The sequence below is a fragment of the Apodemus sylvaticus genome, chromosome 16 (assembly GCF_947179515.1).
Source record: "Apodemus sylvaticus chromosome 16, mApoSyl1.1, whole genome shotgun sequence".
NCBI classification, from domain to species: domain Eukaryota; kingdom Metazoa; phylum Chordata; class Mammalia; order Rodentia; family Muridae; genus Apodemus; species Apodemus sylvaticus.
The window spans coordinates 53,887,172-53,906,450 of NC_067487.1; the positions used below are offsets into that span (position 1 = coordinate 53,887,172).

The 19,279-nt window shown below is 39.8% G+C and overlaps 1 protein-coding gene across 3 annotated transcripts in view; it reads left to right on the forward strand.

The window, feature by feature from the left end:
- Ipo11 (importin 11) overlaps nucleotides 1–19,279 on the forward strand; it is a 152,190-nt gene that overhangs the window by 117,427 nt on the left and 15,484 nt on the right. For all 3 annotated transcript variants that reach the window (XM_052159462.1, XM_052159463.1, XM_052159464.1), the window contains 2 exons: nucleotides 2,194–2,289; nucleotides 13,791–13,875. In XM_052159462.1, the coding sequence (XP_052015422.1) occupies nucleotides 2,194–2,289; nucleotides 13,791–13,875 (181 nt within the window). The remainder of the gene's footprint in view (nucleotides 1–2,193; nucleotides 2,290–13,790; nucleotides 13,876–19,279) is intronic.

The window sequence follows — 19,279 nt, forward strand, 5'->3', positions numbered from 1 at the left end:
CTACTCAAACAAGAATGTATCAGAATGATTCCTACCAGTTGGGACTTAGCCCATTTGGTGATTTGGTTCTTCAAAGTATAATAGCATTCAAATGTAGAGACACAGGCTTCTGACCTCACCTAGGGAGAAGTGGCCCAGACTGCTGAGCTCGGGGCTATTTGCTGAAACTTTACTTTATTTTATTTTATTTTATTTTATTTTATTTTATTTTATTTTATTTTTGAGACAGGGTCTCACTTTGCAGCTTTGGCTGCAAAACTTAATATGTAGGCTTGATTGGCCTTGAACTCATAGAGATCCACCTGCCTCTGCCTCCCTGTTGTTATTAAGGTAATCATCACCATACCCAGTGCATTTGCTGAACCTTTTAAAAATTTAATTATCCATGTTAATAAAGTCTGAGTAACACAGGGTCAAGCCCCTTGTAGGGATAAAAATGTAATCCATGAGGCACGAATTTTCAGCTACTTTGAAATTTCTTAGTCTAATTTAATGGTACTATGTCATAGATGGCTGTTTTTTCTTTTTTGAAAGTAAAAAAGTTATATAAGCGATGGTGTATGTATAGCAAAAGTATAGAATTTTGACAAATTTATACCTTTGCACAACCATTGCCAGGTTTGTGATAGAAAGCATCCAATTCAAATTGCCTTGCCTTTTGAACATTTTGTAGACATGGTTGTAGAGCATATAGTCCTTTGAATCTGGCTTGTTGTTTTACCATGATGCCTTAGAGAACCAATCATGTTGCCTGGGAAGTTCTTTCTTTGCTGAGTATATTCTGTTGAATAAATTCCATGACCTGCCTGAGTGTGTGTTCAAATTGATTCATTGACTTGCTGATGGTCATTTATGGGTTGTTGCAGGTTGGGACTGTTAAGTAACGCTCTCACAAATATTTGTACAGATCTTAGAACACTCATTTGGATTTTAGGTAAATACCTGCAAGTAGGGTTGCTTAACTTTATTCAAATGTGACATATTTTCCAATGTGAATGCAGCATTTTAAGTTCTCGCTAACATTATGTAAGACTCTTTACCATCGTGTAGTACTGGCGTCAGTCATCCTTCCTGTTGGTGTGGCTTGTGGGGGAGGTGCATCTGCATGCACATGCGCACTCATGCAGTCTACGGGCAGCCTTGGCTCTTGTTCTTAGGAGCCATCACCGTATAATCTCTGTGGCCCGTGTGTACAGCTTGTCCCTGCCTTCCAACAGGCATGTGCTGCCACGCCGTGTGTTCATGGCTCCCGAGGACCGCATGGGTCTTTATTCTTGCCTAGCAAGCGTCTCATCAGCTTAGCCTTCTGCGGGCCTGGAGTATTGCCAGTCTTCTTAAGTTTACTTTTAAATAAAATTTATTGTGATTTCAGCGTGTGTTTCTGTAATGCTTAATTATATGCAACATCTTTTCAAGTACTCCCATGAAATCTGAATATTTTTCTTGGTGAATTGCCTGTTCACATTTTTTCCATTCCAACCCTTTTCTACTTTAAAATGAAGTTGTTTGTCTGCTGATTCTGACAGATTGTTCTGAATTTATATGCTGGGTCCAAGTTTTTGCCAAATGTTTTAACAATATTTCTTTCACACTACAATGCATTTTTTTTCTTTTCCCTTGACAATGTCTTCAGAAAGGCAGAGATTTTTGCCAGCACTTTGTGTCCCTATTGTTGTAAAATGAACACAAGACTATTAGAAAAAAATGGTAAAAATCAGCGTGTGTCTGGTGTACATGTATGTGTGTGTGTGGTTTGTGAGGTGTGTGTGTGGTGAAAGTATATGCAATAGGATGTATCTCTCTCTGCAATGACTCTCTGCACTATTCCTGTGTGACAAGGGACCCTCCTGTCTCCACCGTCATAGCTAGAGGGTAACATACACATTCGCAACTGCAGCACCTTTTCCTGTGGATGCTGGGGAGTCCTGCTCCATCAGTTGGCTCATAACTACTGACCCATCTCCTCAGCTCATTAACTTCCCCGATGCTCAGCTGGTATTTAAAGACCAATCGTATTGCAAAGGAAAAACTGCTGAAATTATGTGCGGTTGTAAAAATATTACCCTTAAATATATTTTGAGGGCTTTTTTTTCTGTTTCAGTACTAAATTTACATGTCCAAGCTTGTGTTTGGATTTTTTAAAGATGGTGTTAAAATACTATTGTTAATTTGTATTGTTTTTTTTTATTCTAGTGTTATCCAAGATAAATTTTGTGGAATTATAAATATCTCAGTGGAGGCTCTTCATGATGTCATGACAGAAGACCCTGAATCAAGAACTTACAAAGAGTAGGTGGATCATTTAATTAATCATACTTAGAAATGTGGAATTCAATAATGCAGCATGATTAGTTTTACTTTGAAATATGAAGAGTTTAATTTTATCTTTTGTAGTTTTATTTAATTTGTTTTATTTTTTTATTTTAGACAAGGTCTCAAGTATCCCAAACCATTCATGAACATGCATAGTCAAAAATGACCTTAACCTTCTGATCTTCCCATCCTTCACCTCCAAGTGCTGTGACTGTGTCCCTTCATACCTGCTTTATGTGGCACTGGGGTGAAGTGTGTTGGTGAGCATGCTGTGAACTGAGCTCTGTCAACAGCACTACACCAAGGATTTTATTCATATTTTGCTTACAATATTTATTAGTTGATTTTCTAAAACCCAGCTTTATTTTGTTATATTCCAAATTGAGCTTCGTATAATAATAACCATCATTTTGTGACTTGATGATGTTTCTTTAATTGAGCTCTTGCCAGTTAATGGCTGCCGAGGAAGAGCAAGTTATTCTTCTGTAGGAGTGTAGCCTGCCATTGGGACGTTGCCTATGATATACATAATAAATTAAAATAAAAAATATTTAAGAGACTTAGAAAAGAGGAGGGGAAGAAGGATGTAGAGGGACTGAGGAGGGGTTGGAGGGGGGAACAGGCATAAGCGTGGTCAAACTGTGTTATATACACACACACGTGTAAAAGTGCCAGAGTAAACTTAAAACAGAAATTAATTAGTTAGTTAGTTAATTAATTCCAAAGACAGTTTAGCATACATTTCTTTTTAAGGATATTTTAAATAGGTTTCCCCTTTCAAGCTAATTATGAGAAAAATGGGATGAGTTACTTTGTATTTGTAATTAAAACATCATCTTAAAAAGGTACTGTTTGGACACCTTTCAAGTATTGACTGGTTTCAAAAGGTAATAGTTAAAATTACCTTTTGGTGAGTTAGGCAAAGTTAGGTTATAGGTTATTAAGAACCTGGAAAGGTGGCCAGGCAATGGTGGCACACACCTTTAATCCTAGCACTTGGGAGGCAGAGGCAGGCGGATTTCTGAGTTTGAGGCCAGCCTGGTCTACAGAGTGAGTTCCAGGATAGCCAAAGAGACCCTGTCTCAAAAAACCAAAAAAATAAAAATAAAAAAAGAAAGGCAACCAGGCTTAGTGGTGTATGCTTTTAATTCCAGCAGGTAGATTTTTGAGTTCAAGACAGCCTGGTTTTCATAGTAACTCCCAAGCCAATCAGGTCTACATAATAAGACCTTGTCTCAAAACAACAGAAGAATGTGATGGTGCTGGAGAGATCACTTCCTGCTCTTAGAGAGGAGCTAGGTTCAGGTTCTAGCAGCCACATAACTGTTCACAGCTGTCTATAACTCCACTTCCAGAGGATCTAACATCCTCTTCTGGCCTCTGTAGGCGTCATGCTTGCATGTGGTGCACGTATGCACCTGCAGGCAAAGTCTAATTACATATAAAATGAAAATAAATCTTAAGAGTACTGATACTTTCAATCATACAAATATCAGCTTAAAATTTTTAAATTAATTGTCTCTTTTTGTGCATAGCGAGTATTATACCTATTCTCTTGCTCTTATATTAATAAAGATATTTACCTACAATGTTAAGCAAAGTTGCATGAGATTGTAGACTGCTTAACAATTATGACAATAAATTTGTTCTCTTTGCTTTTAATAAAGCCATAGCAAATGGGAAAGATTGCCATTTGGGTCATGTATTGTTGAAAAAATGTAAGCAGTTGTAGATGCCTTTTACATAAACATGTAAACATAAAAATGTCTATATTTTATTTAGCTTTTAAAGAATTATTATGAAATAGAAATATCCAGCTTTTTGTGAGTGTAAAACAAATAAGTAGTCAGTCATACATGTAAGGAATTTAAAGTTAACAGGAATTGCTAACAATAAGACTTTAATATAATAGGACTGTAAATTGTATTTTTATATAGTCTGACATGATTTGCAATTAATGATACAATATTTAGGATATGTTCAGATACTCCTTGTATAGTTTATACATAATATATATAAGAAGACAATACGAAATGTAATATATATATAGAGAGAGACAGACAAGAAAGTCCTTATTCCGTATGCCAAGTTCAGCTTGGGGGCGTGGAGGGAACAAATCTTTGGTTTAGAAGGAGAACAACCCAATTAGGAAGGAGACTGTAACAGAAATCTAATCCAATAGCTGGTGACAAAGCTCAGTAGACAGAAAGTGCTTGCTGTGCAATCCTGATAGCCTGAACCAAATCCCTGGAACCCACAGTACAATTGAAGTAGTAAAATAAAATAAAAAATGAAACCCAAATTCGAAGTAAACCTAGACATGAGGGCTGGTGATCCTGGGCACCGAGACCCTGTCACTCACTGCTGTTCTCCTTCCCAGAATTCCTGGGGAGGCTAATACCAAGGGTGGTATTTGGCATACAGGAACAGAATGGAGAAACAAGTTTTCTCACTTGTGTGACTAGCTTCTTAGACCTGCTTGCAGAGGTCTGTGATAAATCTTCCTGATCTATACTCTGTGCCTTGTATAGTTCTAAAGTTTATAGCCCACATGGCTACAGGACACAATTAGACTTCCAGAAAGGTTCAAATGAAAAGTATAAAATACTCACTTTAGTGGATAACTTACTTTTCAGCTTTCCCTTTATGTTTATTTGAACAGTTCATTGAAAGGAAGCTAATCTTTTTGGTTCTGTTGACATTTTATTATAATGTTTGAGAATGAATTAGGGCAAAGGAAGAAAACTGCTTTCTTCACCTGTGTAAGTCACATACAAATTAGTGTGCTTTCCAGAAACACAATTGGTAAACAACTATAAAAATATTTATTTTAAAAAACTGGCTCATTTGGTTATGAAGTCTGAGGTATTTCTGGTTTTAGAGATAGGTTGGAGACTTAGAGCTGGTAGTTTGAGTTCTAGTCCATTCAGGTTTAAAGGCAGAAAAAGAAAATCTTAAGTCCTAACTTGAAAGCAGATAGAACATAAATTCCCTGATGCATTTTTTTCTGGGTGTTTGGTGTGTTGGCAAAGGCCCATCACATAGAGAGAACATTCTGCTTTGTCGAGCTCATGATTCAGAAACTGATGCCATCTAAAAGCAACTCCACTGCATACCTAAAATAATATTTAATCAATACCTGAGCTCTTGATAGCTAGGTTAGGTTGACATATAATTGTCCTATGAAAATTGTTGATAGAGCTCCTTATCCCACTTGTTTAGGCTAGGCATTGTGTTGTGTCTACCTTAAGGGAAGACTGAGACCAGTGGAACAGTACTATAGTCAAGAAGAGACCAAGGGGTGTGTGTGTGTGTCGCACATGTACTGGAAATCAAATACATGGCCTTACACAAAATAGGCAAATTCTTTAGTACTGAGATATATCTCTAGCAAGAGCAAACTAGATAAGTAACCAGTGTGAAATGCAGTCTTGGAATGACTTTTTTATCACTGGAGTCATTGGTAATTTTTAAGTATGGAAGTGACATGTGGTATTTTGAATGAGAATCCTTCCCCACCCTCAAGGCTAATATGCTTGCTTATTTGTTCCTAGTTGTTGGAACTGTTTGGGAAGGCTTAGGAGGTGTGTTCTTATTGAAAGAGGTGTGCCATTGGGGGGTGGGCTTTGAAGTTTCAGAAGTCCAGGTCAGGCCCAGTCTGACTCTGCCTCGTGCTTTTGGATCAAGATGTAAGTTCTTAGCTGTCCTCTGGCACCTACCTACCTGCATGCTGCCATGCTCCCTGCCATAAGAGTCAAGGACACTAATCCTTTATAACCAGGAACCCTAAATTAAAGATTTTCTTTTATAAGTTATCTTGGTCTTGGTGTTTTGTCACAGCAATAAAACTAAGACAGAATTGGGAGTAGGTGATGGCTGTGACAGGCCTGACCATGCTGGTTTTTTTCAAGGAATGTGAAAGACTTTGGAAATATGGGCCAGGAAAGCAGTTGAGTACTGTAAGCGGAACACTACAGGCTCACACTAGTAGTGTCTTGGAAGACAGAAGTGCTAAGAGCATTGTGGGCTATGGAGGCCCATCTCAAAGTTTTCTTTCAGAGGGGAATCAATATTAGAAACTAAACTGGAGACCATTCTTGTGATATTTTGGCAAATAATGTGATTGCTTTTTGCCCATGAAAAAAATCTGCATGAGGCTAAGTTGAAAAACTTTGGACTAATGCATTTGGCAGAGATGTAAGTTGACTATCACATGGTTATTACTGTCCAGCTAAAGAGGGCCAACAGTATTTAGAACTGGATGATATGTAGGTTAGTTTTAAATTGTGTTATTTCTAGCCTCTTTTTATCTTTGTATCTTAATATGCCCTCATGCATATTTGTTTAGGCATTTTAAATTTTAAATGTATTTGTTTGAGAAAATGGCAGTGAGTTCTTATGCATTCTTGTGATGATCCCATAGTTTTATTTATCTATCAAGAAGTTCATCTATAAGGTAAATTAGTCCCTAATGCTTGGCTATACCTAATCTAACAGTGTTGTTTGTGGATATTTCAGGAAATAAATCCCTTTAGAAGAGTTTCATCTTGAGAGCTCATTGATTTGTTAGTTTTCAGATAGGGTTTCCTCATCAAACCAGGCCAGCTTATTCATGAGAGCAGAGAACAGTCTGCTTGCTTAGCACACTTTTTCTTTTCTTACATAGGCCTGGGGGGGGGGGGGGGAAGAGATAATCTCTTGCCAAAGTTTGGGAAGTAAAAAGGAAGAAAGAATTTAGCCAGCATTTTTAGGAAGCAGTAAACTTGATGAGAAAAGACTCATGAATTTTTTTTCATAGTTTTAGAGGACAAAACACAGCTATAAACAAAGTAGTATTGTTTGAAACACATAAAATACAGGCTTTGGTAATGATTCTTTCTACATTTGATTCATCGGACTCAGCAGATGACCCTGCAAAAGGGAAGAGACCCTGAAACCACAAACAGCAGCAGCAAAAGGCTAAGAAACAAGTCACCACTCTGCTCTCCCAGCATCTGTCTTTAGTCCTCCTTGAGGTCTCTCTTCAGCTTCCCCCTACTGCTTTAGAAAATTAAACCCAGGTTTGAGCAGAATTAAGTTGTTGGGTGATGTGCTATGCTGACTGTCTAGTACAGCTTCTCCTTTTCTATGGATTGCCCATCAAACCCTAGATGTGCCACCGCCTATTAGACTTGTGGGTTGGCTCAGAATCTCTTCTTGCTGTGTCATGTCCTTGGCTTCTGCCTGTTGGAGCAAAGCCTACCTCTAGAATTCCTTTTGCCTCTTTTCTGTGTTCCTTCTGGGCTCATTCTCTGCATTGCTAATAGACTACATTCACTTAGAAACTTATATTCAGACCATAAGAGGATTTGAGATAGTGCATAAGAAAGAGGAATTTAAATAGGGAAGCTTAATGGGGGAACATGTGGCACAAGGATAAAAGACTTAGCTGTTAGCTAACTGCCAGGGCAAAAAGAGCCTTAGGAACTGCATGCTGGTGCTTTCAGGAAGGTAATATGTTTACTAGGAGAAGGAAATGCAATTTTTTGAGTTTTTATAAGGTATTTATATAAGGGACTGTAACAGAACTTCCAGCATTAACAATAGATCTTGGCTACCTCTGTCAGCACTATGTTCCTAGGAGAGTGACCTCAGCATCAACTAATGTGGCCTGGCAAACAGCATCACAGACCCAGGTTCTCTCTACTTTTCCCCTCAGCATAAGGACTAATCTGCAGGCTGGGGTACTAAGTAGCTCCAGGGTTACATGACAGTGCTAGTGCCAGACACTCTCCTCTGTGACTTTTGTAAAGATTGAAGTCAACTTCTTCTGAAGCCATTTCAAAGCTCTTGTCCCTTTTATCTGCTTGAGCAGAATTCCATAAACATGCCCCCCTTTGTGAACCATCATTGACCAGGAGAGTAGGATTGTCGTGACTTGTGCTGTTGAGCACTGACTGAGCTGGGAGTAGCCATTTCAAGAAGGGTATGCTGGCCGGTAAGCAGAGGAAGCCTGGTGGATTGCATGTCAGGGATGAAGGTGAGGTGGTGCTCAGTGGTTAACTCTTGCCTAGCATGCCTGCAGCTCTGACTTCCATCTCCAGTACTGCAACAAAATGAAAAAGAGAAGGATGATTATATGAAGTGTCCATTTTTAATATTTCCAGTTAAGTTTTATGTAATTTGTGCTGGTTAGTTTTTGTTTTTGTTTGTTTCTGACCCAGACAAAAGCTAGGTCATTTGGGGATAGAGATGTACAATTGAGAAGATGCCGTCATTAGATTGCTCTGTAGGCAAGTCTCTGTGATATGTTCTTAATTAATGATTGTTGTTGTAGGATGGCCCAAACTACAAGGGATGTAAGAAAGCAACCCCTGGGCTGTGTAAGAAAGCAGGCTCAGATCAAGGGAGAAAGCCAGTAAGCAGTGCCCTCCATGGTCTCTGCTTCCCTTCCGCTCTCCAGGCTCCTGCTTTGAATTCAAGGCAATTTTCTTCATTCTGTTCCCCCTGGATCAAGTTTGAAGCATCTAAATTTAGTACACTGAAATATGGAAAAGTTCATTTAGGCTAGGAAAAGTTTAAAGGACACTCAGTATATATTTGTAAAGTCATTCCTTTATCACTGGAAAAATAACAGATGACTTAGGACAGGTTTTTATAGATTGGCTGAAAAATGTAACTGCAGGTACCTTGTAAACTAAACAGAGAACGTTTAAAGGATTGGTGTTTCTTATTAACATATGTCTGTTGGGTTTGATTTTTTTGAGTTTTTTGTTGAGAAAGATTCTAATTTAGCACCTTAGTGCCTGTAGATATTCAGTAATTTCTGCTCAGGTGTATAATGGAGGAGTGGCTGTATGTATTCACAAGACAGTTGTTATTTTAAATGATTATTGATAGTAATTTATGACTATAACTATTATTGAATTAAAATCCTCCATATGTTTTTGTTTATAAGAAATCTCATCTCGTGCATTTCAATTAAAATGTAACAACATGCCTTTAATCTTGTTAACAGAGTGAGATTTTACTTTCAATTGGAGCTTCAGAAGATAGTTTCAACTTTAGGCTTTTCAGTAACAATTTTTGGTGTTTTATGGACTGGTCATATATAGCTTAATGGTACATTGAGCATACATAGTCAATTCTGAGTCAGAAAGACAAGATGTAGTTTTACAGCTTTCTTAGACCTGAATGAGTATTATTTGTACAAATTAAAATAAGCAGAGTCTGTTCTTTAGGTAGTTTTTGGTTATTAAAGGAAAGGAAAGAAGAGGAAGGAAGGAAGGAAGGAAGGAAGGAAGGAAGGAAGGAAGGAAGGAAGGAAGGAAGGAAGGAAGGAAGGAAGGAAGGAAGGAAGGAAAGGTCTTAGGGTTTTATTGCTTCGAAGAAACACCATAACCAACAAGAAAAGAAAGCTGGGGAGGAAAGGGTTTACTCAGCTTACACTTCCAGACCATAGTCCATCTTGGAGGAAGTCAGAACAGGAGCTGCAGCTGGAATGGAACCTGGAGGCAGGCGCTGAGGCAGAGGCCATGGAGGAGGGCTGCTGCTCACTGGCTTGCTTTCCATGGCTTGCTCGGCTTGCTTTTTTTTATAGAACCCAAAACTATCAGACCAGGGATGGCACCACCCATAACTAAGAAAATGCCCTAAAGCTGGATCTCATGGAGGCTTTTTCTCTACGAGGCTCCTTTCTCTGTGATGACTTTCACTTGTGTCGAGTTAACACAAAACCAGCCACTTCAACTGACCCCTTGTCAAATGGAGACACAAACACATCCTATTAAGCCTCAATCCTTACTATCTTTATCATTTTCAAGCTCTAAATAACTTTAAAAGTCCCACAGTCTTTACAAATTCAAACATTAAAATTTCAGTCTCTTTAAAATATCTAGTCTCTTTTAAAATCCAGAGTCTTTTACAATTCAAAGACTTTTAACTGTGGGCTCTAGTAAAATACTTTCTTTACTAGGGAAAAAAAATCAGGCCACAGTTACAATCAAATCAAAGTAAAATCAAAACTCGAACCATTCAATGTCGGGGATCCACTCCAGTTCTTCTGGACTGCTCCCAAGGGCTTGGGTCAGTTCTCCAGCTCTGCCCTCTGTAGCACACCAGCTTGTCTTCTAGGCTCTGGGTGTCCCTACTCCACTGCTGCTGCTGCTGTTCTAGATAGCCATCCCATGGTCCTGGCATCTCCAAAATGCTGGGGTCTTGTGCTGCAACCGGGTAGCACCTTCACCAATAGCCTCTCATTGGTGCACTTTATGGTGCCAAGCCTTAGCTTCTCAGTATGACCCCTCACCCTGGGCTTTCAACTGCCACTGAGGCTGCATCTTCATCAGTGGCCTCTCCTGGAGGCCACACAGTACCAAGTCTGGCTACCAACATGAGGTATAACCTTGGCTGTGTGTGGAACACAGCTTCTCTGTGCTCAGAGAAAACATCACCTTAGTGACGCTGATTTCTTCTTAATCACCACTAATTTCTTAGCTCCAGCTAATTAGCATCAATTGTCCCAGTAATATAAAGTTTGACTTTAGTAGTTCTAGTTATCTTGTTAATCACAGTTGATTGTTCAGCGCCAGCAAGCCAGAACCACATAATCTTAAATCAAAATAGCAATAGTCATTAATCTTCCTTCTGAAATTTCAGAGGCCAGGCCTCCATCTCCTGCATTGCTCTCAGTATCCTCTCCTTCCAAGTTCCTACAGAACGCCCTATTGACATTTCAATACTCAGTGGCTTTTCTAGCCCAAAGTCCAAAGTCCTTCTATAATCTTCTCAAAAATATGGTCAGGTCTGTCACAGCAATACAAAACTACTCTGGTACCAATTTGTCTTAGTAAGTGTTTTATTGCTTCAAAGAAACACCATGACCAAAAGCAGGTTGGGAAAGAAAGGGTTTATTTGGCTTACACATCCAGACCACAGTCCATCGTGGAGGAAGTCAGTCAAGAATTCAAGCAGGGATGGAACCTGGAGGTAGGAGCTGATGCAGAGGCCATGGAGGGGTGTTGCTTGCTGGCTTGCTTTTCCTTACATACTCAGCCTGTCTTCTTACAGAACCCAGAACTACCAGCCCAGGGATGGCATCACCCACAGTGAGCTGCCCCCCACCCCCAACCACCGTTGATTACTAATGAGAAATGCCCTACAGCTGGGTCTCATGGAGTCATTCCTCAACTGAGGTTTCTTTCTCTGTGTTGACTCTAGCATGTGTCAAGTTGACTTCCCCCAAACCCAGTGATAGATAATCCACACACGCACACACACACACACACACACACACACACACACACACAGAGAGAGAGAGAGAGAGAGAGAGAGAGAGAGAGAGAGAGAGAGAGAGAGAGAGAGAGAGAGATTGATTCTTCATTGTGCTAAATCCTTTAGCATCAGTGAAGGCAGAGCATAACATTTTACTAGGTATGTTAACAGACCTGAAGCGATGACTCTGTGGTTAAGAGCACTTGTTCATCCAGAGGACTTGAGTTCTGTTCTGAACACCCAGATTAGGCAGCTCACAACCATATGGAACTCCAGCTGCAGGGAGATCGGGCACCACAGGCACTGAATTCATGCAGCATAGGCTCACAAAGAAAAATTAGTCTCTTCTCTTTTTTTGTTTTGTTTTGTTTTGTTTTGTTTCTTGAGACAGGGTTTCTCTGTGTAGCTTGGCTGTCCTGGAATTCATTATAAACCAGACTGGCTTCAAACTCAGAGATCTGCCTACCTGTGTCTCCTGAGTGCTTGGATTAAAGGCACACACAATCACTGCTAGGCAAAAATAAATCTTACCCCCCCCCCCCAAAAAAAAAAAGAGAAGAAGATGAAGAAGGAAAGGAGGAGGAGGAGAAGCAGCAGCAGCAAGCTAACTTGTGTAGAATTTGAGACCAAAAGAAAGGGGAGAGGGATTTCCACAGAGACCAGTATGTGTTGTAGTTGAATTGAAGTCTAGTTGGCATAAAGTGGCTGATAGATGGAGGCGAATCTCACTCAGTTGTAAAGTTTAGACTGGGATCTAGACTCCCTTACAGCCTCTCATCTCCTTTCCGTGTGTGCGAGCTTTGGCTGTGCTGTGTTATTTCCGCAGACCAGAGCATTGCAGCTTTAGAAAGAAAGGCAGCGAGTGAGTTGGAGGCCCGGCTTTCCTGTTCTCAGGAGGGCCTGGGAAAAGTGCAGTGTTGCCAGAAGCTGTTGTTTCTGAGGGTGGGAAGGACACCCAGGTCTACTGTGACAGGGAGCCAGCCAGGTACATTTCTGATATTAGCAACAGGCTTCAATCCTAAATTAATTTTTGAATAGTTGACTTTGGTACTGTCCTTCCCCTCAGTTTGATGTAAAACATTAGGAGAAACCAAATCCTCTCTGCTGTAATCTATTGGTTAGCAACGTAAAGCTCTGATGAGTTTCTGGAGTTTCTGAGTTCTTCTGCTCAAAATTAGGAAATTGTGGGGTTTGTTCCACTGATGGTGATTCACTGGACAGCATTCATTTCTTGTCTCCCTATAATGAGTGTTGGATGAACAGGAAGCCATGTTTCTATTACCTCTGCTAATGGTGGAAAGCAGTGGTGCAGATAATCAAAATAAAATGATTTCTAACTGTCCTGGGGCCATGGGCACCACTGGGGACACATTTTTCATAGCAGAGTAATTTCATTTGGAGCGTGAAGCAGATCATTCAGTAACCAGTGTTTTGATGATGTGTCTGTTAAAGCCACTGCATGTGTATGTAGTCTGCACATGCACAGGAGCGTAGGGGAAGTAGTTTAAGTGTTAAGTCTTGATGGTTTGTTATTTTGTCTTGTTTTGTTTTTTTAAAGAAAGATATAAATTCTTATGATAGTTGATTCAAAAGCTTCCTAGAAATAATCTTTTAAAGATTTATCATGCCTTTATATTTTGGTTCCTCCCCGCCTTAAGTAGCTCAAGTTAATCTTGGCATACTGATCGTCCTGCCTTGTTCTCCTAAGTTAGAATTTACTGTGCCAAGTGCCCAAGTCAAATGTTCCACATTCCCTGTGCTGTGGCCTATTTTAAACTGGGGAGTTTTTAAAATGATGCTACTAAGAAGTCTTTTTGGTGTGTATGTGTTTGTGGCGCATGTGGTATGGAAGCAAGAGGCCAACGGTGAGTGTCTTCTGTAAGGCTCCGGACCCCAGGTGTAGAGAGTATCTCTCACTGAGCCGTGCTAGAGCTCACCAGTCCTGCTACCCTGCTGCCTAGCAAGCCCAGTGAGCCTTCTGTCCCTGCCTCGCTGTGCCCAGCTTTTCTACATGGATTCCAGATCAAACTCAAGTCCTCTGTAACTGAGCTGGCTCCCCGGCCTAAAAACAAAACACAACCGAAAACTTTAAAAAGAAATCTTATTTATCTAATCAGCTCCTCTTTGTTACAGAGAAGCATGCATGTTCTCAGTAATTTTGAAGGGTTGCTTTAATATGGTGCAGACATTTTTACTTAAACCATGGTGCTTATTTTTAATTGTAGTTGTATGTTGATGTCTCATCACGAGGAACCAAAAGTAACTGAAGACGAAGAACCTCCCACAGAACAAGACAAGAGGAAAAAGATGGTGAGTTACAAGCATGACCAGTGATCACCGTGCTGGTGTATGGAGTGTGGTTTGTCCACCTGCATGTCTGCCATTCATCCCTTGTTGAAGAATTCAAGTATATGAGCTTTAGTTCTTAGATAGTAATTCATTCTGAGATAGCCAATCCTGTCGGGGGAAAGAAGTTTTGCTCATTAAAAATAGAAAAACAAACAAACAAACAAAAAAAAACATCTCCTAGGCTGGAGAGATGGTTCAGAGGTTAGGAGCACTGGCTGCTCATCCTGAGTTCAATTCCCAGCAATCACATGGTGACTCACAACCACCTATAAGGATATGTAATAGAATCTATAATAATCTTCTGGCCTACAGGCATACATGCAGCCAGAATGTTGTATACATAATAAATAAATAAATCATTATAAGAAAATGAAAAAGGAGGACTCAACAAGTTTACTTATGTTTTAAAAAAGGAGACATGCTGGATTATTCATCCCCCCCCTCCTTCTGTTTCCTGTTATGTTATTAGCTTTGTAATGATCCTGTTATGATCTGCACACAAGGCATTATAAAATGCCCTGGCTGCTAGCCATTAGCTTTTGTATCAGAATTTGATGAGAATAAAGAGCAGGAGGCTAAGAAACCTCTGAAGTATTTTGCCTTGAAATTTACTTTTAATGTTTAATTCTCTGACCATGAATGTGAACAGACACAGTGAACTTTGGGGGTTTCTTCTGGTCTCCTGGCTTGACTGTGCCTTCTTCCTCTCTTGAAAAATAACAGCAGCAATGTCACCCACCCCTTGGGCATACAAGTGAGCATGTCACACACCCTTGGGACCGAGGCCTGCCGACTGAGTGTGCTTATCATGATTTCGTCTTGTTATTCTCTTCAGTCCTTCGGTGACCTTATATTAATCTCAAGGATGTGATCCTGAGTTCACGGTCAGCACCGTGGTGCTAATAGACTTCGCTTAAACCAGGCTCCAGTTTACTCCATGTCACTTTGTCTTTACCTGTGGCAACCCACCCAGCAGCTAGTTAAAGGATGATGATGATGATTCCTCCTCTTCCCCTTTCCTTTTCTTTCTTCTTCCTCTTCCTCCTCTTTTTTTTCCTTCTCCTCCTTCTTCTATTGTTGTTGTTGTTGTTGTGATCCTGTCTCTAGCCTGGGAATGATTCTTCACATCAAAATTTACATCCTTTTTGTGCAGTGACTTGTGACCTTGAACAGATTACCTTGATGTTTTAGACTTGTTTTACCCATTGATGACATCAGAAGATAACTGGCTTAGTAGATTGCCAGGGCCTGTCAGCTAAAATCCTGTTTTATTTTAAAAGCCCCTAATGCCATTCTTTTCTGTATGAATATATTCCCAGAAACATCCCTCCCTCCCTCCTTCCTTCCTTTTTTTTTTTTTTTCCTTTTTTTTTTTTTTTTTTTTGGTTTTTTGAGACAGGGTTTCTCTGTAAAGCCCTGGCTGTCCTGGAACTCACTCTGTAGACCAGTTGAACTCAGAAGTCCGCCTGCCTCTGCCTCCCAGAGTGCTGGGATTACAGGCATGCGCCACCACCGCCCAGCTAACATCCCTCTTTAAACTGAGACTTTGTGGTATCCTAAGATGGAACGTGTCTTCTCTTGACTTATAACAGTGAGAGCCTGTGATATAACTTATTTGGCCTTTCCCGATTCTTGCCCTCCTATTCTCAGCTTAAAAAGCATTGTACATACCATTCTTGTCACAGAAAAATGTGATCGCACTTTCCCCACAACATTCTGAATTATAAATGAATAATAGGTATTCTGTTACTAGCTTCCATGTATGCTATGCTAATTTTTCTAAACCTGGTAGATTTATCCTTAGCAAGTAAACTGCCCAAATCTGTGTTTCATTTTGTATTTAATTTTTAGTCATATTATGTATTAGCTTAGGCTTGATGTGGGCTTTATAAACCTCAAAGCCCCAGTAACACACCCACTCCATCAAGAACACACCTCCCAATCCTTCCTTATCAGTTATTCTACTAACTAGGAACCAAGCATTCAAATACATGACCCTTGGCTATTCACATTCAAACTATTATAGCCTGTATGCCACCTGTTCGTCTCTCTCTCCCTCTTTTTACTGTTTCTGAAACAAAAACCATGTGTGAGTTTTACCAACAGAAAGTCAGAGCAGGCCAGGAGGTTCTGGTGCTGATAACCACCATGTTGGTCTAGGATGCAGCTGATCTGCAGACATTCCAGGTTTACCAGATGACTTTGGCTCCTCTGGGTGGGTGCCCATCGCCAAAGTTAAGGACGATTAGAGACTGAGTGACATTTCTGTCTGCTCAGAGGCTCTGTAGAGCCTTGCCGTGTGGCCTTGGCCTTCTGCTTGACCTGCATAACCAGGACAACAATTGACCGTCTCCTGTAAACTTTTCTGCCTCCTCTAATCTTGAAGAATTAGTTCTAATAACACCTCTCCCTCCTTACTTTCTGAGACAGACTCTTATGTCACCCTGATTGATGTTTAGTGTCAGCTTCCTAGATGCTGGGATACCAAGCATGTGCCACTGCCACCATGCCTAACCAAGTCCCTTATTCTATATATAGCTATCTCTTAGCAGCTCTGCACCCCTCATTGAACTTTGGTAGATGCAGCAGATTTCTCCAGTGCCTTTTGACAGTCATGGCATATAGTAGGTACTCAACAAATGTTTCAGGAATGAACAAGTGAGTGGGAAAATAAAATACATACATATGTGCGTACATGCATACATACATACATACAAACATACAAACATACAAATGAGACATAGCCCCTACCTTTAGGAGCTCACAAACCATTGCTGAGACAGAAGTGAAGTGCCCTGTTCTCAGGAGGGGAGTAGCATGTATGTGCTACCACTGCTCTACTAAGCCATAGTGATAGCTAGAGAGAAGGGAGCTGAAAGGGGCCACTTCTCCATAGACTGCTTGATCATTCTGCAGAGATCTTCCAAGCCTGCCAGACCAGCAGAGCCAGCACCAACCAGCAGCTTCATCTCAGGGCTGGTCTCACCTGGCTTCAGTTCCTGAAATGGACTCTAGGTGAGTTAAGCAGAAAGATCGTAAAAACAGAAGGATAGAGAAAGGCAGGCAATTTAGACAGTGGTCTGTTATCCTGAAGGGACATGCTTTAAGACCTGAAGTGTGAACCTAAGAAACATTGGATAGTACAGACCCTGCACATACTTTGTTTTAAGACTGACTTCTGAATTAGGCATAGTAGAATCTGATAATAGTAATGACTTACAAATGGACACAGTTCCAGCATCCAGTGTGGTAGAAGCCTAGGGAGTATGGTCTCTGCCTTTGTAAAGATGAGAACTGGTGTGGCGCTTTTCCTTGCGGAGATGAAGGATGGGAGTTCTTGCGAAAGCATTAGAGTCCTGCATAGTTCCTGGGACACGGCAGAGCCAAAACCAAAGCAAGGTGTAGTCTTCTATATGGCTTAGTAGCTCTTTCATGACAGGAATCAAGGCTGCATATGGTTTCGTATAAGAAGTATTTAATCGGGCTGGAGAGATGGCTCAGTGGTTAAGAGCATTGACTGCTCTTCTGAAGGTGCTGAGATCAAATCCCAGTAACCACATGGTGGTTCACAACCATCCGTAATGAGATCTGATGCCCTCTTCTGGTGTGTCTGAAAATAGCTACAGTGTACTTACATATAATAATAAATAAATCCTCTAAAAAAAAGTCTTTAATCATTTAAAATGTATCCAATTTCCCTTCAGTTCTAGTGAAAGACAGCATCATGTTTTCTAGAGGGTTTTGTTTTCTTTTTTGTTTTTCTTTTTCTAGCCAACAATGATATTAATTATTACGTAGCACTTATATGAACCATGGCAGCAGCATGGGTGCCCCCTGAGATTTGTTGCCTGCAGTATTGGAAACTTTCCCCACTGTTTGAATGAAACTTTAAAAATTGGTGCTTTAATGCCCTGTCTTTAGCATAGAAGCATTTATATTTGTTACTTCAGTCTGTTTTTTTTCCATTGAACTTGTGAATGTGTTGGGCATGACATTGCACACATGTAGAGCACTCAGGAGGCCTGAGGTAGGGGCGGGGCGGGGTGGTGGCTGCCGACCGCACAGGCTGAGCCACTGCGCAGTAACCCGTGTCGGGAAACAAACAGGGGAATGCTGAAAGTAATCATTTTTCCCTTAAGCGTTTGGCACAAATAAAATGAACTTTATAAAATTCAAGGCATTGTAGATAATAGAGAAAAATGGATATAATAATATATCCAGAAGCTGTTTGGCACTAAAAAAATAAGTAGACTTATTTTAATTAATTAATATGAAACCATTATGAGTAGGTAGTGCCTCTTAGAACTGTCAACGAATTTTGTTCATCTATAAAGTTATTATAGATATATTAGTGTATTTAACATTATAGCATATTTTAATGTATTTAACTATTGCCCTGATTATATCTATAGGAATTATTTTTATGAAAACAGATCAGACTTAATTTTTTTGTACTTAACAATCTATTTTTATATTTTCAATTATTTACTCAGGATATTTATTTGCTAAGATCAAATTCCTTATTTTGAAATTTTTGTCAAGATTTTATTTTTATTTTATGTGAATGTATATTTGTCTGTGAAAATGTGTGCCACGTGATTGCAGTGCCCGCAGAGATCAGAATCTTCTGGAACTAGAATTAAGGATGGTCGTGAACCATCTGATGTGGGTGCTCTTGTTATCTCCAAAAGCAGAAGGTGCTGAACCATCTCTCCAGCTGTAACAACATAAACCTTAAGCTTCAATATTAAATAATCATTTAGAAAATAGTACATACAAATTAACGTTTCTCATTCTTCAAATTAAGCACTATTGCTGTTATTTTACACACACACACACACACTGTTACTTACCTGTTGTGACAAATTTATTAATTTAGTTATTATCTTCCAGCAAATCAGATCTCTTAAGGATCACATATGGAAAGCCTAAATCCCCACACTCCGTAATTCTTGGAGCAGTTCCCTGCTCACTCTTACCAGCCACACACAGTCCTGCTGCTGTGATTGTGGCACCACTTCTCTTGACCTCCATTCAGTGAGTCAAGTACCTTCTTCCAAATGGAACATTTTTCTTTTGTATTCATCCCACGAACACAGAACAGTCAACATATGTAAAGCATTAATTTTTACTAGCAGTGTTTCCTCTGCTGATTGTATTTCTTTCTGAAGTCTCTGTCTGCTGATGTATTTGATCAACTATATACATTACAGTATTAAATACAGCCATTTTGCATTATTAGGGTATTGACAAGATGATTTATTTAAAGGAAGGTTTTTCTTTTTTCTATATGTTTTGCAAATTCTACATTTTTTTTTCTCTTAAAATGTGCCAACTGTTACCGATATTCCTTACCTTCATCTCT